Below are 24,280 nucleotides of genomic sequence, written 5' to 3' on the forward strand. Positions count from 1 at the left end.
CCTCTTGTCCTCTGCACAGGTATGGACACAGGTGCAGGCACTCCCCATTCACGGAAGGAAACGAGCACTGGGCCACACAGCAGGTAAGCAGGAAGGCTTAGAGTTAGATCTCAAACTCTAGATTCCTGGCTTGTCTCCAGGAGCTACAAAGGGTTTCATAGATGGGAGGCTGACACTGGCTTTGGGGACACATCCTTAACTCCGTGACAGATCTCACCTGTTCGAAGCCCCCAAACTGTTCCCTGCTTCTTCTTTCCCTGCTCCTGCTTCTTTTATTTTATTTTATTTTTTTTTCAAGATTTTATTTATTTATTTGACAGAGAGAAATCACAAGAGAGTCAGGCAGAGAGAGAGGAAGGGAAGCAGGCTCTCCACTGAGCAGAGAGCCCGATGTGGGACTCAATCCCAGGACCCCGAGATCATGACCTGAGCCGAAGGCAGCGGCTTAATGCACTGAGCCACCCAGGCGCCCCCCTGCTCCTGCTTCTAATCCTGGTTCTAATTCCATGCTCCTCCTAATCAAGGTGGCTGTGGCCATTGTTCATAGAACTCCCTGGTCCCCCTTACATGCTGGTCCTCTCTCCTGTTCACTTTTGGGCTTATCTGACTCCACCCCTTCTGTAGCTGGTCTCTCCTTTGACAACCAGGGCAGCCCAACTCTGGGGCTCTTGAGGTAGACAGCAGCATCTAAACAGAATTTAATACTATTGTTTTGTTATCCTTGTTTGGTTGTTGGCGTATTTTTTATGGTTTCTTTATCTTTATGCTAAAGATGTTCTCCTAAGTGATGGTGGCTGGAGTGGAGGGCGAGTGGGAAGGATGGGGTCTCTGGGGGATGGACATTAGGGAGGGTATGTGCTTTATTGAGTGCTGTGAATTGTATAAGACTGGTGAATCAGAGACCTCTATCCCTGAAACAAAAAATACATTATATATTAATTAGAAAAAAAGCTACTCTCCTATTTTAGCAGTACTAGAATGGTTCCTGTTTATAAGAAATTTACATAAATTGTGTGAGTCCTAGGGAGAAATAGTTTAGGAAGTTCAGCTCAGGACAGGGCCCAGGAGAGAGGATAACATGGGGTTTGTTTAGTCTCCTGGACACTTGGCCCTGAACACCTCCTTGGCTGTCCCCGCCCAGCACTTCTGGAGCTGCCAACTCTCTGGGTGTTGTCCTGGGTCCCCCAGGGGAGAAGCTGGTGAAAGTCTTCTCTTTAAATGCTCTCATTCCTGGAGGTCCCAGGAGAAGCCATGAGAGTCTGATTGGATTGTTTTCCTCTGAGCTTCATCATGTACAGCTCAAGCCAGTGAGTAGTGTAAAGTTTTATAGGCGAGATAAACATGACACCAGGTGAGGTAGGGCACAAGGTAAAATTTATTAAAGACACTCTGTGGTGAAGTTTCAGGGCTCAGGAGAAGGGGAGCCAGGAAAGTCGCACCGGGAGGAGGTGGGCAACCTCCAGCGAGGTTCCTCGACTCTGGAAAAGGGAGTGAGGGAAGTCGCACTGGGAGGGAGTTGGCCAGGGTCTTTTATAGGGCCAAGGTAGGGCATAGGCTCATATCCATATATGATAGGGTATTTGGTGATCGGAGGGTAAGGGGTGGGGTGTCCAGATAGTTCTGTTTCCTGCATAGGTATTGGGTTACCTATGAAGATGTGACCTGGGCATACATCCTTTTGGAGGGAGAATCAAGGGTTAAGGAAAGTGGGTGGGAGGAGGCTGGAAGATGGCAGGCCAATGGTCATCTCTATTGTTCCTCCTGCATTCCCAGAGCCGCAGACCCAAGTAGGAGGGTCACAAAGAGAAGTGACAGATACACTCTGTTTGAGGTGTTCAAATGTCTCAGCCAATTAGCAATGACTTTGAGACCATACAGTCTTCTCACACTAATACCGGATGATAGTCCAGCCCAGAAGACATATTTGATTACAATTGTATCATCCTCGTATCATTCAGTTCAAGTGTTGCTCTTTTTCTTTTCTATTTCTTTACTCCTGTTTCATTTATAGAGGTACTTCACAATTTCTGTACTCGTTTTTCATCAGTGATTTATAGCACATTATGTTACCACAACATGCTCTGTAGTTGTCTGTGATTTCATGCATCTGAAAAAAAATAGAAATTTCCCTTATGGCCAAAGTAAATTGGGTGCATTTTTGTAATGGTCTCCTATGTGCCTAAAATCAATGCGTCCTCCACAGTGGATATGGATGTGGACAGATGTGTGGAGACAGCTGTGGGATTCAGATGGTTTGCCATCAAGATCTAGATCTTGTGGATGCTCTGTAGACTGCGTTGAGTTGCTGAGAGAGGGCTGGATCCTCCTACTCTGGTTGTGTATTTGATTGTTGTTGCAGTTTGGTCCTCCTTTGCTTTCTCCATTGTTCAGCCAGTGGCTCTCGGACGGGAGTTTGGACAGGAAGGAGAGAGCACCCAGGAGAGGGAACAGGGACCTGGGTTGGAGGGAGCAAACAAGAAGGATGGCCAAAGTTCCAGAGAGGACCTGTCGTTGGGATGGCACATGGTGGGGTATCAGGTGGTAAGGGGCTATGTACAAACGAGGTCACGTGTGGCATCCATGTTGAGCTACTAGGGGCAAAGGCAGCTGATTGGTGGAGAGATCAGAAAGGTTCTAGGTTGCTAAGGAAACGTTCAAAACAGGGGAAGGCTTGGTGGAAGATGGATTCTTCATACCAACTGCTCCTGAGAATTTACTTTACCTGCTAATGTGTCCTGCTGACCTTTTGTTTTACTAACCTGCTGACCTCCTAACCTTTCTGAACCGTGCTACTTCCCCTTGAATACTTAATCTGACCCCGACACTGTCCCTGACCCCTTCTTCTCCTGACCAACACTTCCCCCATCCTACCCTCTATTTCCTCCCTATTCCCATCCCCAATTACCACCCTATCCCCTCCCCACCCCTCCCTCCCCTGCCCCCCAACCATCTCCACCTCCTCCCTTGGGCCACAGTGCCCCTTAAAAGGACTGGACATGATGGTGCAAAGGCTACTCTTCTGGCTCCTCTTGTTCCCGTGTCCCAGTTCCCCAAACCCAAATGTGAGTAAACATGACACTTGACTGGTGTCTTCCTTCTTCTTCTTATTTTTTGGATATGATTTCTTTGAGCAAAAGAAAGGGCACAGGTGATGGGGAAGGGCAGGGGGGAGGGAAAGAGAGAATCCCAAACCAGTTGTGCATTGAGCCCAAAGCCCAAAGAGGGGCTCAATCTCAGGACCATGAGACCATAACTTGTTCCAAACCAAGACTCGGTCACTTAACTGACTGAGCTATTAGTGGTGTCTTCCTTCTGACTGGGTTCTTTCACACGGTGGTTAAATAACAGCTTTTTCATGGGGTTCCTGATGGGAACCTCAGAAGAATGACAGTTCTTCCTGAAGACCAGGCACAACAGGGCAGGTTTTTCAGTCAGCCTTAAGGGGTTGTAGCCACAGCCATTTCCATCGAGTTTTGGGTCCTGTCTGTGCTGCTTGGTCCGAGAAGAGCAGCTTTGGTAGGATGGAACCTGAACACACCAGGTTTAGAGAGTGACGAGGAAGGATTTGTGAAGATATGAAAAGCCATTGAGCTCTTTGTCCTAAATAGGGGGCTTGTGTGATATGTACATTGTATCTCATTAAAATTGCTTTTGAAAATGCAGGAACTCTAATTTAATAGGAGCTAGGGGTATTAGATTGGCCCCTGGAAGCCCAGTGATGATCCTGCTTCAAGCCTGGTAAATTCAGGGTCCATCTTCTTATAGTTGGGTTTCCTATCAGCACATTATTTGTATTTGTCATGTTTGACAGCCCTGGGTATCTTAAGCATTGGTGTTGGGACTAGAGTGTTAAAAAGTGAAATGTCCTTTGTGCTCTGTGCTTCTGGGTTTGTTGACTTTTAGCCACTTGTGACTCAGGCCTTTCCTTCTGGTCTTGGAGGTTGTCCCCAGGAACCGTGTGTCCCACCAGGTCCATGGAGACCTGAGAATCCCAGAAGACACTAAGTGACTGCGTCCTGCTCGGATATATGTCAGAGGAAAATCACTAGGAGTGATGTGATCAGGAAGTGAATGAGTTGTTGTTCTTTCTCTGGCCAAGTATGTGCAGACGGTTGATTTTCCCCAAATAAGAAGGTTCTGGATATCCTTAGGATTGTCCAAATATAAAGAAATACGTGGTTCCCAGCATGAATATTTCACTCTATGATGGAAAAGTAAAACCTGTACCCCAGGAGCGAGAGAGAGACAACAGTTCGAGAACACCCCTGGAAATAAGCAGACTTCTTTAGATCTGCTTGTACCAGATTATGAAAGAGGGGTCCAGAAGTGTCGGTGTTCAAGAAGGACCCTTGTATTGAGGCAGACTCATGCCACATGAAGACCTCTAGTCAAAATAGATTTCATTCTGTTTCATTTGAGTCTTCAGAAGAGGGAATTTCTCGGTCATCTTGATTGGAATTATTCCCCTCTACCTAGGCTGCATCTCATGGATCAGTTCACCTTTCTCACCCTACCCCATCTCTGAACTCTTGCCTAAACAAACTGGTCTTGCATTTCCCACTTCCACCTGCTCATGACGATTGTCGAGAACCTAGTGTTTTCGGCCCCACTGGCTGTTATCTAGTTAAGAGTCAGCTACTGGTATCAGCATCCAGACAGCTGCCGAATGTACTGAGTGCCCACAACTGGGCAGGTTTTACATTCCTGACAAGATGGCCTCTGTCTCTTGTGCATTCGATCCCCATGATCAACCATTGTGCTGACAGCTACTGCTCTCTTTCAGACAGTGGCTATTCAAAGACAGAGTACTTTTCCCACTAGCCCACATTTTCCTGACCTCAGCTGTGAGAGCTGAAGAGGAAAATGTTATATATTTCAGGAACTCCTTTCTAGAGAGGTTGTGTACACAAAATTCAAGCTTGCTGTGAATTAATATGAGTTGCATTGTTAGTGTCTTTTACCCTGAAATACGTCTAAATGTAGTTTTTGTAAAATGATGTGTTCCTTGCCTTGGTGTTCGTATCCAGGAATTCTATTCTTTTAGAATTCCTGGGCACCTGGGTGGTTCAGGCAGTTAAGTGTCTGCCTTAGGCTTGGGTCATGATCCTAGGGTCCTGAGATTGAGCCTGGTTGGGCTCCCTGCTCAGATGACAGTCTGCTGCTCAGTCTCCTTCTGCCCTTCCCCTCTCTTTTTCAAATAAATAAATACATTCTTTAATATTTTCTCTCTTTAAAAAGTTAAATTTTATACCTTTTTTGCCCGATTTAATTACAATACTAAGAAATAGGAACAGGAATTCCTTCCTTTGGCCTTTTGGAGATCCCAAACCTCACAGATATCCTTACAACATACATGATCACCTGATTATGCAGATCTTTATGTACTTTAGGAATCTGACATCTTGGATTGTGATTCAGAGGCAATGTGAGCATTGAAGGAAAATATCAATGTTTTCAGAAACTAAGCAATAACTCTAATTGTAATTTTTACTGGAAAATAGTTACATAGCATATTAATGAGAAGCCTCCCTTCTCTCTCACATAAACATCTGTCCATATAACATGCTCATTTGTACCTCTAGTACATTATATTCATGCTTTCTCTCATTCTTCCATAAAGTTTGGGTGTAGTTTTGGAAATGTTCCAAACAAGATTTTCCAGGTCCTTCATGGATGTACAATAGAAGTCACTGACTTCTTACCTATTCTCAGTTTACATCGACTTATCTTGTCTATTTTATGTTGGCTTATAAATTCTCAAGTTCTGTTAGCTGTAGAAAAAAATCTGCAATGTGCTTGTAGGTAAAGTAAAATCTCTTAAGATTTGTCTATTAGATTTTGCCTACAGCTTCAGTGTGTTATAATGTATATGTGATCACAACATCTTTTCAAAGGATACTGTTTGTTGATATTGGACATAGGTAAGCAACAAGGACCATCACCATGGTAAGATGATAAACACACTCATCACTCCCAAAAGTTTGCCCCAGCTCCTTGGTCACCCCTCTGTGCTCCTCCTCCTCCAGGAGGAGGTAGTTGAGAGGTATGCTTACCTCCTGGAGGCCGGTTGAGGGTTTGTAAAGTAGATTCTTTGTGACAGGTACACAGTAAATGTCGTTGAGATTCCTCATTGTCTCACATGGTATTTCAGCTTGTCTTTTCCTTGCCTGACCATTTCCGTCTTGGCCCTGATGTGACTGAAGTTCTGTGGAAGCTTCTCATTTTAACTGCCTTCTTGGGATCCTGTGCCTTTCTCATTTACCTCTGGAGGACCGTCCTCGCCGTAAGTATACTAGTGTACCTTCTATACTTGCATTCATAAATAAGCAGAAAATTTTAGAGTCACTGGACATTTTTATGTCCATTCAGTACTACAAATTTCCCTGCAATATGTCAATTTTGGTTATCACCTAGATTGATGTAGTTTTGAATTTCTATTGAAGTGCCTTCTTGATCCATATGTTCTTCTTCTTCTTCTTCTTCTTTTTTTTTTTTTTTAAGTTCCAGCATAATTGACAAAAGTGCAATGTGAGGTTCAGGTGTACAACATGACTCAGCAATTCTGTACATTTCTCAGTGCTCACCACAAAAAGTGAACTCTTCTTCCCCTTCACCTCTTTCACCCATTCCTCCACCCACCTGCCTTCCCACCCTTGTCTTCTTTAGAAGTGTGCTGTTTCATCTCCATTTTTTGGCCATTCTCCAGCTATCTTTCTGTTCTCAATCTCTAGGTTGAGTCACTTGTGGTCTGAGAACATACTTCCTGTGGTTTCAATTCCTTTGGTGGTTCACATGTGTTGTTTGGCCCCGAATATGGCCTCTCTCTCCGTGACTATTCCATGTGAGCTTGAGAGGAGTGCCTATACTTTCGTTGTTGAATGAAGTATTCTGCCGATGTTAGGGGGCAGACTGCATCAGTGGATGGGTGATGCTCGTCAGTTCACCTGTGTTCTCATGGAACTTCTGTATCTCTGGGTCTGTCAATGAGTGATAAGAGGGTTTTGAATTCTCCCGGTGTAGGAATGGATTCATCTGTTTCCACCAGCAATATTTTCAGTTTCTGCTTCATGTGCTCTGGTACTCTGTTGTTGATGCATGCACTTTAGAAGTTGTTGTGTCTTTTTGGAGAATTGACCCCTTTATCATTGAAATAATGCCTGTCATTACTCCTGACAGGTTTCCTTACTCTGTGGTGTGTTTTGAAAGATCCTTTCACTGGCCACAGGCTTCTAGTTTGATGTTGCTTTAAACACTATAAACATTTCATCCTTCTTCATGGCATGGGTTCTGAAAAGAAGTGTGATGTCGTTCTCATCCTTCTTCCTCTGGAGTAAGGTGTTACTGCTCCCCTCTCCCCCTTCCCCCACCCACTCCCAACCCCTGCTCCAGATTTCCAGAACTGTTTCTTTGTCTTTAATGATCTGTAGCTGAATATTCTATAAGAGACATCATTGGTGTTTTTTGTTCGTTGTTTGTATGTGTGTTTTGATATTTATCCTGCATTAGATGTTTTATTTCCCTGTATCTTGATTTGGTAAGTCGATTAATTTCAGAAAATCCTGTCATTATTGCTTCGAATATCTCTCTGTCCACTCTCCTATAGGAATAGGTATTCCTATTATGTGTGTGTTACACATTTTGCAGTGACCTACCGGTCTTGGATTTTCTGTGTTGTCTTTGTAATTTTTGTCTTTGTGTTGCTTTTCTGAATTATTAATAACATTTTAACATTTATTTGATGGAGAGAGATCACAAGGAGGCAGAGAGGCAGGCAGAGCGAGAGAGAGGAGGAAGCCGACTCCCTACTGAGGAGAGAGCCTGATGCGGGACTTGATCCCTCAGATCATGACCTGAGCTAAAGGCAGAGGCTCAACCCACTGAGCCAACCAGGCACCCTTTCTGTTTCCTTTTTGGAAGGAAGTTTCTACTGGACATTCTTTACTGTCAATGATTCCTTCCTCTGGTTTATTTTGAGCCTCTTCATGAAGCCAGCACAAGCACTCTTGAGTTCTGTAATGGTGTTGTTGTCCAGAATCATGTTACAGTCTTAGAGTTTCATATCTCTGCCCACATTTACCATCTCTTCTTCCTCTTGTGCACTTTTCCCTTAGATTCAGTATCATACATGGAAGGGACCTTAAAGTCCCAGCCTGCTAACCCATCACTTCTGCCACAGGAAGTGTGATTCTCGTGCTTGATGTCATAGTTTTTACCTGTAGTATGTCTTGTAGGGTTGTGTTGAAATCTAGATACTGTGTCCTGGTAAAGGAACTGAGGTAGGTGTGTGTTAGGGTGAGGTTTGCTGCTCCTCTGGCTCGGGGTTAGACTGAGGTATTCATCGTTGAGGCAGGGAGAGAGGGCACTGGAGTTGAGTATTTCCCTCACCTCTGTGGCTTAGTCTTTGGGAAACCCTGAGTTAGACTCTGGTGACATAATTTCGCTTGAGGGCAGTCCTTTCTAAGAAGAAAGACCCCTTTTGAGCTTCTTTCTAAATGGGGATATTCCCGCTCTCCCTGCCAATGGAGAAAACTTCCCTTCAAAGAGAAAAGAAAACTATTATGCATTTGGTGTAGCCATCGACCTTTCCACTTCCCCTGCTTATGGGGCTGGTGACAAGGGCCAGGGGAGCTCAGAGGTTCCTAATCAACATGTGAAATTCAAGGAATAACTATGGTTTTCTGATTGCCCTGCACTGATGCACTCTCCCTAACATTATTATGACTGGATTGTTGACAGCATGGTGAGATTCCAATATCCTGGCAAGATTTTGGGGGTTGGCCTCAATCTCTCATCATCCTGTAAAACTTTTCACTGGGGAAATATGTTAATGGTGTCAAAATGAGGTCTGGCCGAGATGTTATTGAGCTTCAATAACATCAGGATGACTCAAGTCTGAATTGCCTGGCTCCCCTTTTTGGAAACATCAGCTGTCTTTCTGTCTTGGCTTATGCTTCATCTCTCATCGTGGGCCACTCTTTTTTCTCATTCGATGGCTTTTACTTCTTTTTGATGACACTCCGTCTGAAACAGTCTGGGAAGCTTCATAGCACCTGATGTGCCCTAACTGTGTGTGAATTCAGCAAACAGTCAACTCTTTGTAAAGTTTCAGGAAAGCTTTCTAGAGAAGGAAAGAGTCATATCTATGACACAGCATTTGCTCCCTTGCCTGTCTGCTTGCCTTCTTTCATCCTTCCTTCCAGGACTTTAAAATAGTCCCAGGTTCTATACTTCAGTGCAGATACTGGGTTGCAAAAACGTTAAGGACATATGCTAAGTGAAATAAGTCCAGTAGAGAAAGTCACTTATCATATGGTTTCAGTAATTTGTGGAACGTAAGGAATAGCATGGAGGATATTATGAGAAGGAAGAAAAAAATGAAATAGGGGGTGGAATCAGAGGGGGAGATGAACCATGAGAAACTATGGACTTTGGGTGCAAACTGAGGGTTTTAGAGGGGAGGGGTGTGGGATGGGGTGATGGGTGAGCCTGGTGGTGGGTATTACGGAGGGCACCTATTGCATGGCGCACTGGGTGTTATACACTAACAGTGAATCCTAGAACACTGCATCAAAAACTAATGAGAGACACACAGGACCAGAGCATGGGGACACAGCTAGATCTTGGGATGTCCAGCACAGGGACCTTCCTAAAGGAAAGCACCAGAAGCATTCACAAAGGAAAGGAACCACGTTCACTGAAAAAGAACTGGCCAATTTTGAATCCTTGCTTAGCAGGAATCCATACCCCACTCCCCAACCTTCAGAGAGAATTGGCCTGGAAACTGGAGATCCATTCCACAGTACTGCAGGTTTGTTTCATGTACCACAGAGCAAAACTCAAGAAAGCCAAACAGCAATTAGCTGGAGTAGAAGTCAAGACCAGCTCTTCCAAGGGACCCATGGAAGCCCCTCCAGGTTTCCCCCATGGTGCCTACCAAGCTTCCCTGGTTTATACAGATCACCTAATACCTTCCTTCCCACTTGGCATATGATCCAATTTGGAGGTTCTCCCAGACCATTCTGTTGGCCACAAAATAATCCATTGTGGGCGCTTCCAAGACCTTAACATCTATTCCCTTTGTCCCATTATGGAATCTGAAATTCTTCCCACATGTTTTACTGCTAATTCTCTTGGTTCTGCATCTCCACAATGAACTTAATGGGTGAAGCCAGACACAAAAGGCCACACATAGTGTAATGATTTGCCACAATACCCGTCTGAGAGATGTGAGACCCACGCAACATGGATGCATCGCAGAAACATGCCCCATGAAAGACAAAAAAGACACACAACACCTGTAGGGTAGAATTGAGTGGAAAGAGGCAGTCAACAAACTGACAGTGAGGGGAATGTTTTGTGTTGTAATTAGGATGGCAGGAACTTGCACTAAATTCATCCAAAGACACAGAACGGCAATACTCTATTACATACACCACAAAAAGCAACCATGGGGCAGGCCGAAGGAGCAGCCGTGGTGGTAATCATTTTGCGATCTATAAATATGTCAAATCAACACACTGTACACCATATACTTGTATCTCAGTAAAGCTGGGGACAGTGTTTCAATTCCTTCTCAATAAATACAGTGAGAAAAAACTAATGACAAACTGTATGTTACTAACATTAAAAAAAGCTAGGGAAATGGTGAAATAATGAATATTTGTAAATGTCTGCATGATCCCTTGTCAAAATTGAACAGGTTGAACATTCATTGAATAGAATGGGAATAGATTTGGGGTCAAAAAGAAGTCATACACACTTGTGCTCTTTATCAGAAATGGATTGTGAACTATGATGACTTAATCAGGAAATTCTAACTCTGTCTTCTTTTTTAATCCTGTGAAATCATTCTGCTAAGCAAAGTGATTATTGTAATATCTTTGGATTACAAATTTGGTATTTATCTGAACTATAGATTTTTACTCGTAATATGTTTTTTTTTCTTTCCTGTATCATTTTCGTAATATGTTTTGAAATCCAGCTCATCTTTGTTTCTTCCTCTCTTAGATAAAGCCTCGACAATATGGAGGTAAGATTTCCAGCTTCAGTTTTCTTTGCCAAAAATTCTCGGTTTTGATGTGTATGATGTGGTTATAATTTGATGAGGATGAATATGGTGACTTCTGATGTCTCACTGACTTGTTAAGTCTTGAAAATGGTTCTCTTCCCCGTGTGGAGTCTAAGTGACAATGTGGAGGGAGTTGTCCTCTCTAAGAGACCAGGAGGAGGAACACCTCATGGGACTAGGGAGAATACAAGGTGTAATTTTGCAGAGAGATGTGTAGGAGGCAAGTGATGATCACAGCCTGAGGTCTGGAGTGAGTATTTCGCCAGGAGCTGGCTCTTGGTGAAACGTCAAGAGGAGAAAACTCTCTGAGTCTAGGAAACAGGCTACACTTAGAGAAGAAGGCAGATATTGCCATGCAGAGCATGCATCATAGGAGAGGATTAAAGCATGGTTTTGAGTCTAAAGTGGTGGGAGACTTTCCTCCCAGGGGAGAATGAATGGAATAGAATGTGTGCCAGCGGGGATAATGGATAGTGTCTGGGGCCCATGGATTGTGGTGATTCCGTGGTGCTGGCTGTTGACGGCCTGGGTGGCCGTCAAGCGATTTGGAAACCATCGAATGTCATTGTTCATCACTGTGAGTGCTTGCTTTCTTCAGGCACAATGGGAACGCTAACAAGTTAGTGACACCCACGTGTCAGAGAATGTGTCTCTGGCCGGATCATTCAATCCCACTGGGATTATTCAGTGTTGCTGGTTTTGCTGATTATCTTAAAATTCTTTTTTCTCCTTTCAGTTACTTTAGACCAAATAAAGAAGAAGATTGATGACCTTAAAAAGGAAAACAGAGATCTTGAGAAAAACATAGCTAGTTGGGAGGAGAAGGTATGTGTGCCCTTTCAAATACTTTTTGTGATTTCATTTTGGTCACTTTCTCCTCTGCTAGTTCATTCTGTTGATCTATTTCATGGGATCCTGAGTGGTCCTTGAGTAAGAGAAGCTTCACAAATGTAGAGCACCGCCTCTCTTTGTGAAAGGAGTTACACATTGTTAGATAGGATTCTCTAACATGATGCTCTTTTGGGATTCTGATTCCTTTTTCATATGCTTTATAGATCAGGGAAGCAAAGAAGCAAGCAGAAACGAAGAGAGAACAAAGAGAGAAGCTTTCCCTTGCTGAAGTAAATAAATTGAAAGTAAGAACCCTTTCTTTGCCTGAATTGTGTTCTAACAACAGAAATAAAAATAATGAATTACTATTATTATTATTATTTCTGAGATTGATTGATTTGAGAGAAGGAAAGAGTGAGGGGAGGGTGTCTGAAGGAGAGAGAGAGAGAGAGAATCCCGAGGAGACACCATGCTGTGTGTGTAGCCTGAAGCAGGGATCAATACCATGACCCTGAGATCAGGACTTGAGGCAAACGAAAGCAGGAGTCAGACACTCCACAGCCTGGACCATGCAGGTGCCACCCAAATGCCCCAAGGAATGAATCATTGTCACTCATTCAATACATATATATATTTCAATATATTTTCTTGAAGGAGAACATCAAAAATGTGGAAGAGATTAATGAAAATCTGAAGGACATCCTTCATTGTAAACAGGCTCTCTTACAAGTTGTGAGAGAAAAGGATATCAAGAATGTGGATGTGGTAAGAGTTCCGTGTTAGTTGTCCTATAATGTGGCTCGGGAGGCTTTGGTTCATTGGGTGAGGTGAGTGCAGTGTACCCGTGTGCTGTTTACTCAGTAGAGAGTGGGTGTCTGGGAACTGCAGCTCCTACTGAACAGTGAGCTGCGATTTCACTTAGGACCACCACCATGAGGATGGCTATTTCAAGGTCTAGGAAGTATGGTTTATTTCACAGTTGGGTGATCATCACATCATTCAGCGCTGCCCTCCAAGTTATGTAGATAATGCCACAAAATACATGAGCGATGAAGGGCGATAGCAAGCCCAATTGTATAGTAGAAGATTTTTTGGTTTGTAGCTGTTCCACTAAGAAAGCCATTTGTGCGTTTTTTGACATGAACTAGTTTCCTTACTTTCTCCTTATTCTATTTATGCCTCAAGGGCTTTCTTTGTTGCCCTCCATGATCCTGTCCTGTTTGGTGCCCTCATATGTCTTTTCTCAAATCTGTCTTAAAGGTCCAAGATGAATTGGATGATCGAGAACTGAGAGCCTTGGCACCCAAAAACCAAGAAATGGAAGGTACGTTGTTTTGGGGAAAGAAATCTCCATATGGTGGCAATGAGTTTGCATCGGCAAGGGAAAGAATGCCTTCCTGCCTTCACGGTCTTGGCCTTCTCCTTTCCCCATCAAAAGCAAGTTCTTGGGTCATGGCACAAACACGCAAAAGGAAACTCATCCTTTACAGAATATGAAAAGTTCCTGGAAGACCAGTATAATGCCCTGCGTTCTCAGAAAACAGCTAAAGAAGCAGAATTGAACCTGCTAAAGAAGAAAGTGGATATGGTGGTGGAGTTCACTGAAAGACAAAAACTGACTGCAGAAGAGTAAGCTATTGCTGTTCTGTCATAAATACTGTTGCATAAATTTATGTGGTGGCAAGTCTAGATAAGTGTATTTGGAACTTCTGGAATGGGACCTTAGAGTACTTTTGCCAAATGCTTTCTGTAGAATTGCGCGTGTCCTTCCTATCTTGATTTGTGTAACCTGCATTTTCCTGTCTGTTCTAACGACTTGCCACACGTTGTTGTGTGATTCACTGGGGTAGAAGGGGGAAGGTGCCAGCATTAATCACTTTGATACCTGGATCCCCTCTGGGTCAGTCTACATTGTCCCTTCAGTTTCACTCTAACCACGTGCTCTTACACGTCCTGCATTAGGTCCATTTCTTGTTCAGCATGAGACTTGGGTCCAGAATGTGGAGAGAGAAATGGAATTCTCTTCCTGCAGAAATAAGGAAAGTTTCTTTGTGGAACGAGGGCTTGGGCTCCAGCAATACTGGGTCCCGTCATCTGGTGACAACTGAGATCATTCGCTGCAGCCCAATTGCTAAGAAGGCAGGGTATTTCCTGTCCACCTGATTTTCCTTTTTAAAAAAGATTTTATTTATCTATTTGACAGAGAGAGACACAGCGAGAGAGAGAACAGAAGCAGGGGGAGTGGGAGAGGGAGAAGCAGGCTTCCTGCCAAACTTGGAGTCCAATGTGGGGCTTGATCCCAGGACCCTGGGATCACGACCTGAATCAAATACTTTTAAGCAGATACTTAATGACTGAGCCAGCCTGGGACCCCTCCACATGATTTTCTAGGTGTCACTCTCCCAGATCCGAACCAAAGCCTGCAGTTTCACTGAGTCTCATCTTTGTTGGCTGGATGGGAACATCGTTTGTTGAATTCCAACCTGTCCCCCAAAGGTTGCTTGTTCATTTACTTTGTATTCACTCGCCTATTCTGGAATTCACTGATGTGTCCTGGGGAGATTGGCTCCCACTGCCGGGCTGGCTTTCTCGTAGGCTTCCTCCTTCTCCATCTGGTTCTCATGTTTCTTCATGTGCTCTTTAGAACTTGGGTGCATTCACTCACAAGTTTGCTCTTGTGTCCAGGGTTTCCTTTGTTTCTCAGGAGGAGATCAGGACATTGGAGTCCCTCATTCATGTTGAAAAGCAAAACTGTTCCTTGTCTTCCCTGGAGACTCATCTTTGTGTTATTTCTTCCCATTCCAGGGGTAGGGGCTGCTCTCTCTCACAGGCACCTGGGTTCTGTTCATTTTAAGTTCTTCTTGGGGGGTGGTCCAGTGTCCTGCCCACCTTTCTCTCTTCAACACCATATACCTGAACCACACATTGACTGCCGCTCCAGAAGACATTTGCTGAAGGATACTGGAGAGACCAGAAGCACATGCTCATGTCCTTCTCTTTGTAGAGCTTTTGTCTCCGTTTCTAAAGTCTTTCTGCATATATTCTTGACAAATGTTCTGTTGAAAACTTGTCAGTTGACACCACGAACAAATGAGGCTGAGTGCAGCCCAGCAAACCAACATTTTTAACATCACCATTTGCTGTGTTCACTATTCATGCACTTGGTCTTGTTCAAGAAGGTTGACTCAATGGAGTTGACAGTTTTCTATCTGAAGTCTGTTCCCTGGAGACAACACCCTGAGTATGTGACAGTTCACCTGGATTATTTGAGGACATACTTTTGGCACGAAGATTGGCCTTTTCCTATACTGGGATCTTTCACGAGGGGGCAGGGGTTGTACTTCTAAAGCCTAGATATGTGTGGGAGAGTTTCCATGCCAGTGAAGCCACATTCTGGAAGGCTCCTTTTGGGTTGAGTGTGTTGGGCCCAGCCTTGCTCTGAGGATCAGGGCTCCGGATGGAGGTGTGAGACTAATGATGGGACACTGCTTCATCCTAATGGGTGTAGCTGGTCAGGCTTGGCTTTTCGCTTTGAATTGAAATGAGCCTTCTCCATCGCAAACAAATGACCAACTCTGAGAGGGCACAAAGTGCAATGTTATTTGGTGACATGGTGAATGAATTGAAATAGAGAAGTATGAAGGCAGTCCAATTGCAGGGAATTTGGCAGCAGCCAGAGTTTGATTTTTCTTTAAGCCTAAATGGGGCCTTCATTCATTTCCCTGTTGTGTTGTCAGTCTGTGCTTTTAGCGGAGACATTCCAAGCTAGGCCATCAAGTGTGCTGGGAGGATAAATGGCAGAAATTCAGGACCTTGTCTCCTGGACAATGGATATATCTTTCCCATCTTAGGAAGCTAAAAGAGACCATTTATGAACTGAATGCAACCAAGAATGAGCTGTTAGCTGCCGAAGCAAATCTGAAGGTAACCAAAGAAGAAATGGACAAGTATAGGTAAGTCCAGACACTACATAATACTGGCTCCTGAAATCCCTGTTCCGTTTGCATTTTTCATCTTTGTGCATTATTAGGACTCAAGTAATATAAACAAAAATTCAGAGGATGTATCCAGAGAGAATTAACAGACACGGAAAGATAAGGAACAAAACAATTACATTACTAAACATGTCATGGTCCCCAGTGCTGGCATGATCTTGTGAAAACTGGCTCCACAGCAGCGTCCTTGGTGTCAGTTGTCCTCATCCTGAGGAGAGCAGTTTGTCCTAGGACGAATCTTACCTATAAACGTTGTAGTGCCATCTGATGACGCTGGTCTTTGCAACCCTGGGAACCATGGTGAGGATAGAATTAAAGGAGAATAGAGCTTCATGACAAAAGACACTTGTCATGTGATAACTGAGGGAAAGATTGAAAACGGGTAAGGAAATTATGTCAATTCTGAACCTGCAGGCGATGAAAAACAATTAAGGAAAGGCTGTAACAATAGCTTTGATCCTTCCAATTATAATCAGGTGAAGGTGTTTCCTGTGTCAGGATCAATTGTATGAGGGGACTGAGAGAGGAGGATGGTCACTTGGGCAGATGATTAAAAATCACACCCAGTGTTGGGTTTTGTCTGATGAAAACAATTGTCCCTCACAGGCAACAAGTGGAAGAAATGCAAGATCAGCTGCTGGAGGCCGAGTTCACCTTCAAACACCAGGTAACCTGAATTATGCCCAACACACTGACCCCTTGGCACCCCCTGCAGGGATGGTAGTAGCCCTTGGGGCCCTGAACGTGGGTTTTTGGTGTGTTGGCTTTTTTCAGATCGCAGTTCAGGAGAGGAAAGCTGCGGCTAACTGGGTGAGTGTTTTCCATTTCCTCGTCTTCGTTTCGGGCACAGTCCGGCACAACTGAAGGTGGGTGTGTTTTTCTCCCGCAGATGAAGACTCGAGATTGGGAGAGGAGAATAGTGCAGCAGAGAAGGGAGAACGCCTACCTGGAATACAGGTGTGAGAGTTTGACGTGCGTTTTTACGGGTGTTTGGATGGGTGACGGGTATGCTGTTTAGTGCCCAGGAGAGGACGTGGTGTTGTAATTCTTAGAGATGTCCATTCTTTTTCTGTGTTCAAGACTGCGCATGATGGAAGGGGAGATGCTGCCTGTGGGATCCATGTGGCACGGACCGATGCCGGCAAGGCCTGAGTTGCAGAAGCCTCTGTGGCAAGGTAGGGAGCATGATGTGAAATGCAGCAGCCTGATTTCTGCTGTGAAAGTGCACAGTTTCCTTCCCGTTCCTGTGTGTGATCGCTGTGTGTCCTGGAGAGAATCACAAGCACTATGTAAGGCCTGCAGGTTGTCTGAAGGGGTGACAGGAGGGTGCTTTCCTCATATGCCCCCAGACAGCAGGACACTTGCTGCTGTGACAGATGGAGCTCACACCCCTCCACACCTTCCCTTCTGCTACCCCCTTCTGAAGAGGTGAGCCTGAGAAGGTGGGAGCCGAGCTCCCTGCCCAGCTCGACTCAGTGGTCAAGCCTTGGGGGGAAAAAAGACTATTTGTGAAAAAGGGCACTTATTTACTCATTATGGAGGTTCCTATATTTTTGTTTTATTTGTAATCTATAGGACCACATTCATCAATGAAATCTATTTTACTCCTCTCATGTTATCGGTGCAATGCCATAGCTTTATTGCTCAGTCTGCCTATGTTTTCTTTGTTTGTGACTATACAACTGTCAAAGTCTGTTTCTTCCCTGAAATGTCTACTTGTTGGGCAGTCATGCATGCTAGGTCTCATCCACAGGCTGGACAAATGAGCCATCCACCTGTGGCCTGAAAAGAGAACGTGGGCCCTTCATGTCGGGTTGTGTGGATGTCACCCACCCAAAGCTATTCTCACTTAGATGTTTAATCTATGAAGACAAAGTGATTTTGCCTGATGTGTGTTGAGTGCCCCAATTTTAGTGTTGATTTCCAGCCAGGTGTACCCCAACCTGTCCACACGTGATGGATTACTTTTGGAAACTCTGGAACCGGGGTCCTGGAGTGTCTCCCGCAAGAGTCAGGTGACTGGTGTCTCTCTTAGCAAAGGAGTCACTTGAGTCACGGGTGAAACCCTCTGATAAGGGACCAGAGTGTGGGAAAGAGTGCAAGATGGGAGAGGAAGGCATGGAGGGCATGCAAACCACAATAAACCTCTGTCCTTTGTCTGATCCAGCACCGAGACCGGTTCCCAGGATGAACAGCAGCACCGACCCTCAAAAGGACCCAGAGATGGCTATGGTAAGTATTGTGGGCAGTTTCAGCTGTGTCCGTTTCTGAAATGTATTGCAGTGTGGACAGCACCCTGTCCTGGCCTTGTGGTGTTGCGTGTGTCCTGCGATCATCCGTTTCAGAATGCACGCTGTTCACCCAGGAGCCTCCGGGCTGCTCCGTTAGAGATCCTCAATTTCGTGATTCCTCCCAAATCTGTAGATGCTTAGAGATATGCGATGGTGTCGTTTCTTCTTGGCGGAGTCTGTGGCCATGGACAGCCCTTGTGGAGTGTAGAAGACCCCTTTGTCAGGGAGGGAAGCAGAGCTGCTCAGGCGGGGGCTGGTGGGCTGCCGGTTGACCCACGAGCGACTGCACTTCTACGTGTGGACACTGGGCTTCCCATGGCCTCTCATTGTGTTTGTTCTCAATGTACAGAATTAGATGCTGTGCTTGCCATGATGGGGGAGTGTGGTCCTGCATGTAGATTCCGGCCTGTGTGTGAAATGTAGTTTTTTCTTTAGTTGATTATCCTTGGTGGCAGACTCCTTGTCTCTGTCGAGGTGCAGACCTATATTAACATGGGGTTACGGTAGTTTTCCCCATGACCTCTGTTCAACCCAGGCAATAGGTGAGACGAAGGAGATGGGTAGCCGTTCTGGCACGAGTGCTACTGTCTTGCAGCTTGGTGGTAGGGAAGATGCATGTGCGTGTGTGTGCACCCCTGCCTGCCCACAGTGCACCCCGGGAAGTAACGGGGGGAGGAGGACCGTGCCCTCCACAGTGAAGTCCTCTGGTTGGTCCGACTCCCTTTAGGTTATGTTCAGGTGCAACTGGTGTAGTGCTCATGCTGGGGTTAGATGGGTCTGGTAATCCTCACAAACAGAACCTGGGGAAAACTCTCTCTGTATTTTATACTGTCTCCTTTGCGGTCTAGAATGTTCTCAGGACAAGTTTCATTAGCCATCCCTGTTTTACCTCTGCTGGAAAACATGCTGTGCAGAACCCACGTACATACACCCTTTCTCCAAGTAATTTGAAGTATCAAAGCTCTCAGGTGCACTGTCATAATCACAAGCCGCACACACGTTCTAATGGGGGACGCCAGTGATTACCTGCATGACCAGTGCCTCCCAGCCCTTCAGCTGGGCTTCCAGGAGCAGGTCATTTGGTCCTAAGTTACCATAAGAGCTGGTTTCTTTTCTCATCACACGTGTGGAGTTTTCCATCGGGAAGCATATACATTTTTGTGAATTCTCTTATTTGGCCTTCCCATGTTCTTTTCCCATTGGACAAAATGACTCTGGAACTCCGTACGTTGAAAATTCCAAATGACTCTGTTTTAAGACAAACACAGCTGCTGAGTGTACATAAGGGTTATTGGTATCATGATCCTTGGAAAACACTTTTCAGTGCCTCTGTCAGACCACAACCACCACTTTCCTCAAGGGTCTTTGTGGCCATGGACAGAAACTGTAGAGAGTAGAGGACCCGTTGTCAGGAGGCGAGGAACTGTGGGGATAGTCGGGGACTTACAAGCAAATGGTTCCTCTCAAGTGGTCAGAAACTTTGCATCACATTCTCTCTATTCTGAGCAAAAAAAAATCTTCTCTGGTGGCTGAGGAGGAAAGAGGAAGTGTTGTCCTGGACGTCGATGCCGCCGTGTCTGGAATGTGCTGCTTTACTAGTTTGCAATGATCCTTTTTCATCTTTAAGACACTACTTCTTGCTGGTGAACGTGGGCAGACATGGGCAGTGATGTTTTCTGACAGGCTATTCCTGTAACAGCCATTGCCCTCTCTTTCCTCACTGTACTGGCCCCAGCTGGGAGGGGCATGTACGTTTTCTAGCACCATGCAGCTCTCCTGTAGAAGCCAGGTGCTGAGAACTCTTTGTTTTGGTTTCTTTTCTTGGTGTTGCAACTTTTTTCTGTTTTACTAAAATATTTTCTTGTCTATTCAGCAGGTCGGTACAGGTGTGAGAGTGTTTCCTCGCTGCCCAGGGCCCCTCCGTATGCCCTACCACATGGGGCCAGGCTTCCCTCCTCCTCCTCCACCTCCACAGTGGTGGCCATGGGGGCCTCAGCCACACCTCATTCCTCCACCACATGGTGAGATGATCTGAATTGACGTGAGTCGTAAAGCATATTCATAGTTGAACCACATCCATTAGAGGAGAAGATGGAGAGGTGGTACCACAAGGCTTTGCAATGCAAAGATAAGCCCGAGTGAGGACATGGTAACATTCCTCCACTTTGGGTGGACATCCATCTCATGGACTTTCTGGTTCACCGTACAGAACTGGGCAGCAGGTGTCTGTCGTGGAGAAGAAAAGGGACATTTCGCAGAGGACAGACATAGAAGCATTGCCCAGGTGCACTGTGCAGACACGATGTTTTGGACTCTGGGCTGGAGAAAGCACAACCTTCACATCACACTCATGTGTGGAGGCCCCAGTTGTCCAGCGTTCTAGATTAGTTCTGGAAACATCTGCTCCCTGGGCAGAGTGGTCATATCCACGAGGTTGAGGGACTTCCTTCCCTCCTTCACCCACAGGAGTGAGGGGAGTCCTATGAGAAACACAAAGGATGTGACCGAGGGAGAGCGTGGAATAGGCTCGGGCAGGGGGAGTGGTTGGCTTGAATCCTGCGTGGTCATTGCCAATCTGAATCCACCTCTGTCCCTTCTAGGGCTTCCTTCCCATTCAGAAGCCCGTGGAGCTCAAGGGGACAATAGCAGCTCTGTGCCCAAGAAGGTCCCAGAGGAGAACCAAGTAAGTACAGGGGTGTTTTCAGCTGTACCCATTTCTGGAGTCCTGTTCCTCTCTGCGCAGCACAGTGACCTGGCCTGTGTGTGTTGTGTATATCCTGGGGTCCGTGTGTGGTGTTATTTCCCATCCAAAGCGGCAAGTCTTCATGCGGAGCTTACAGGCATCTCTGTTTCCAGATCTTTACCTTGTGGTTGTGTCAGTTGAGCAAAGGCAGAGATGGTGCTCAGGGCTTGACTTTGAAGGGGAAACAGGGCTGGGGGCGCTTTTAAGATTCTGAAGTTCCTCAGGACACACATGCGTGTGCCTGGCTCTTTGCACACACTGAGCACGGGCAGGTGCCATTGTTGGGAAGGAAATGTCTCTGCTGCACAATGGCAGACATCTGTCTCTTACCGTCATGCACATCCAGCATCTGCATTTGTTGCTCTGGGAGGGATGAAACCCCTCTCACTTCATCTACAGCATGTAGGGTTTGAGCTGTCATTTCATTAGTTGTATACACGCTTGACGCAGGGCTGTGGTCCCTTCATGGATCATTAGGGTAGGGGTCTGCCCTTGTCCTCTGCAGTCTGGAAACTTGTTGGAAATGGTCTTCTCTGGTCAGGGAGGTGAGAATGAGAAACAGTGGCAGATGCAGGAGGCAGGTGTAGAGGGTTCATTGAAATGCTGCTCAGTCACTTCCAGGGGGAGAAGCTTCTGTCTTTTCCATGGCGCAGGTCAGATACAGATGCTGGAGCGTCCTCCACAAGGACCAGTGGTGCCGCCCACAGGCCTCTCATGTCATGGTGGAGTGAAGGCCGCTAAGGACATGGTGGTAAATTTCCTCTGGTTGTTCTGTAGATACAATTGATGGAGCTTGTCTTCCAGTCATACTGAGGGGGTGGGCAGGTCCCTTGTGGTGACGGAGAGCTGCCCTTCTCCGAAAGCTGGGCTCAGTAGGTGTGCGCATGCACATGGTACAGAGACGATGCTCTGTGCTCTTGGAGGGTTGAGTCCTGGTCGTAATGTGAGGAATTGAGGTTGTGTGTCTGACAGAAGGGAGGGACACACTGATGAAAGGACATAGACAGTGAGTTCCATATGAGGGAAGAACGAGAGATGTATCCAGAAGGAAGGGAGGGAGCCCCAAGTAACAGGAAACAGGAGGTTGTGGATGCCAAGAAGGCATGAGGTGCTCAGGGAGAGGCTGGGCTTCTCTCAGGGAGGGTGAGGCCATTCCCGGCAGGCCAGCAGCTTCAGAGTGAGTGTGAGGACACCGTGCGGTCCGTACTGACTGCTGCGTGTGTTCACACACACAGTGTGGATAATGCCATTATTTGTCCAGAATGTTGTTTTTGCCATGAAGCCGTTCATCTGTAGTATATGAGGAGCTTTGTTTCCCTGAATTTCTGAAGGTTCTGAACCACGTGAAAGACTGTCATGGAGACTTGGGAAATTTAACATGGTCTTTGGGGATTGTCGTCTGGCTGAGGTTATGTCTCCCAGTGAGAAAAATTGAAGATGGGACGGTGACCCGGTGAAGGGTGGCCGCCCTTGCCTCAGCCTGAGTCAGACTGTTAGTGGGGGCGTCAGGGTTGACGAGTAGCTGCCCTAGCTGGAGCCCTGTCACCAGCCTCTGCATCTGCATCACCACCCCGCCTGCAGTTGTGCACCTCCCCTGGGACGTCAGTCCCAGTATCCTGCGGATTTGCCTGTGTTCCTGATTTCTCAGCCCAAATACCAGCTCTCAGGGTGGCCTTCTCTGGGCCTTAGCTTTTTTTTTTTAATCTGTGAAAGGGGGAGCATACTGGATTCTGAGGTCACTAGAGCAGTAGGAGTTGATGTACATAAAGAACATGCAGGGGCCCCTGGGCGGCTCAGTCGGTTCAGCAGCAGAATCTTGATTCCTGCTCAGGTCATGATCTCAAAGTTCTGAGATTGAGCCCCAAGTTAGGCTCAGTGCTGAGCGTGGAGCGTATCTGGGATTCTCTCTATCCGTCATCTTCTCTCCCGTCCCTCTTCACTCACACGTTTGCCCTTCCTCTGTCTCTGTCTCAAAAAACAAAATTGACAAAGTATCTGGGCTCTGAGCATTCACTGTTCTCACTCTTTAAATGAAAATAGCTCCATGCCCATGAGCGTCCAAAAAATGTTCATTTAAGTCCACAAAATACACTAAGAGTGTAACACCTCAGCCCAGATAGTGGCAATTCTCATTTCAAAGACAAGGCAAAGTGCCCCGTTTTCTATTAAATTTTAGGTCCTAGCCACAATGAAGTAAAAGATAGTTAAGAGAATGGGTACAATCAGAGATTTATATGTCAGATGTGAAGAGAATTATTTTCTATTAGGTATAGACTTGCAGAGGTGGCCACACACTCAAGTGTTCATCCAAGGCCTCAGATACACTATGGGAGGCAAAGAGCATTTGGGAAAACATAAGGTCCCAGTGTACTAACCCAAATCCTTTTGCCTTACAGGCTAATCATTTTGTAGTCTGAAGACTTCCTTGACCTCCAGCAGCCAGGCTTCAATGAGTTTCTATTTAGTAAAGATATGGATGTTTTCTGCCTGGTGGTCTGAATGCTTTCCCTGCCCATCCTGTCCCCTGTGCTTTGTCTCTCCTGGTACCCCCCAATAAACCGTTCACGGTTCTGTCTCTGTGTCAGCGTCTGCCTTCAGGAGAACCTACAGTCCCTCTCTTTCTATGTGCCTTCACATAGAGATAACACCCTGGGGGCAGTGGTGGTGACAGAGGATAGAGCAGGATTACCCTCCATGGTCCCTCTACTGCAAGGGACCCCAGGAATCCTTCTGGGGATGGGGCCCAGCTGGAATTTAGATCCGCTGGTGTTTGTATTAACTCTGGTGACAGATCCTCTTGAGCACATGGCACCTGTTAGTTTGGAGCGGGTCGTGATCACCAAGACAGGTGCCTGTCCCCAGGCAGTGGTCTGCTGTGACAGTGAGCAGAGAATGGAGTGTCTGGCAAGGCCCTGAGAGCCTGGTGAGGAGGCCCTGCATTAATCCGGGTTTTGTGCAGTGGTTTCACCTTACCAGCTGCCTCCCAACCACCAGGGGGGCCTTGAGGGGAGCTGATGGGTGGCGGTTTTCTTGGTAAGACCCATGATGCCCCACAGTCCTCCCACAGTTAACGTGTTGAGGGATGGGCAGGGCAGAGGTCACTGACAGGCGACCCATCCCTTCCTCTGCAGCAGGAGGAGTTGGGTGTATGCTTCTGTCACCTTTTAGGCCCCTTTTGCCAATCCCTTCTGCAGCAGAGCTGCTGGATTCTGCAAAGACCTCCTTCTCCCCAGGTTATGGACGCAGTCATCCTCCAGCAGCTTTGGGGTCATGGCTGGGCCACCAAAGTATCAAGTCAGTCTGTCCACATGCTGCCCAGGAGAGGTTGGTAACTGCACTGCGACAGTCAGGG

General features: G+C 46.1%; 1 protein-coding gene across 1 annotated transcript; it reads left to right on the forward strand.

The window, feature by feature from the left end:
• The first annotated feature begins 67 nt into the window (after positions 1–67).
• LOC123933612 (transport and Golgi organization protein 1 homolog) lies at positions 68–23,455 on the forward strand. The gene is made up of 18 exons (XM_045992951.1): positions 68–83; positions 2,976–3,062; positions 6,152–6,283; positions 11,008–11,029; positions 11,805–11,893; positions 12,124–12,204; positions 12,554–12,664; positions 13,160–13,223; positions 13,390–13,528; positions 15,751–15,852; positions 16,501–16,561; positions 16,669–16,704; positions 16,784–16,851; positions 16,975–17,069; positions 18,062–18,126; positions 20,059–20,206; positions 20,786–20,868; positions 23,325–23,455. The coding sequence occupies exons 2-18, from the start codon at positions 2,997–2,999 to the stop codon at positions 23,343–23,345; spliced, it is 1,383 nt and encodes a 460-aa protein (XP_045848907.1). The 5' UTR covers positions 68–83; positions 2,976–2,996; the 3' UTR covers positions 23,346–23,455.
• Positions 23,456–24,280: the final 825 nt, after the last annotated feature.

Source organism: Meles meles, chromosome 21 (assembly GCF_922984935.1).
Source record: "Meles meles chromosome 21, mMelMel3.1 paternal haplotype, whole genome shotgun sequence".
Taxonomy (NCBI): domain Eukaryota; kingdom Metazoa; phylum Chordata; class Mammalia; order Carnivora; family Mustelidae; genus Meles; species Meles meles.

Coding starts and splice junctions, on each gene's coding strand:
- LOC123933612 (XM_045992951.1), top strand. CDS start 2,997: ATGATGGTGCAAAGGCTACTCTTCTGGCTCCTCTTGTTCCCGTGTCCC. Junction 11,030..11,804: donor AAAGCCTCGACAATATGGAG/GTAAGATTTCCA, acceptor TTCTCCTTTCAG/TTACTTTAGACCAAATAAAG. Junction 13,224..13,389: donor CAAAAACCAAGAAATGGAAG/GTACGTTGTTTT, acceptor CATCCTTTACAG/AATATGAAAAGTTCCTGGAA.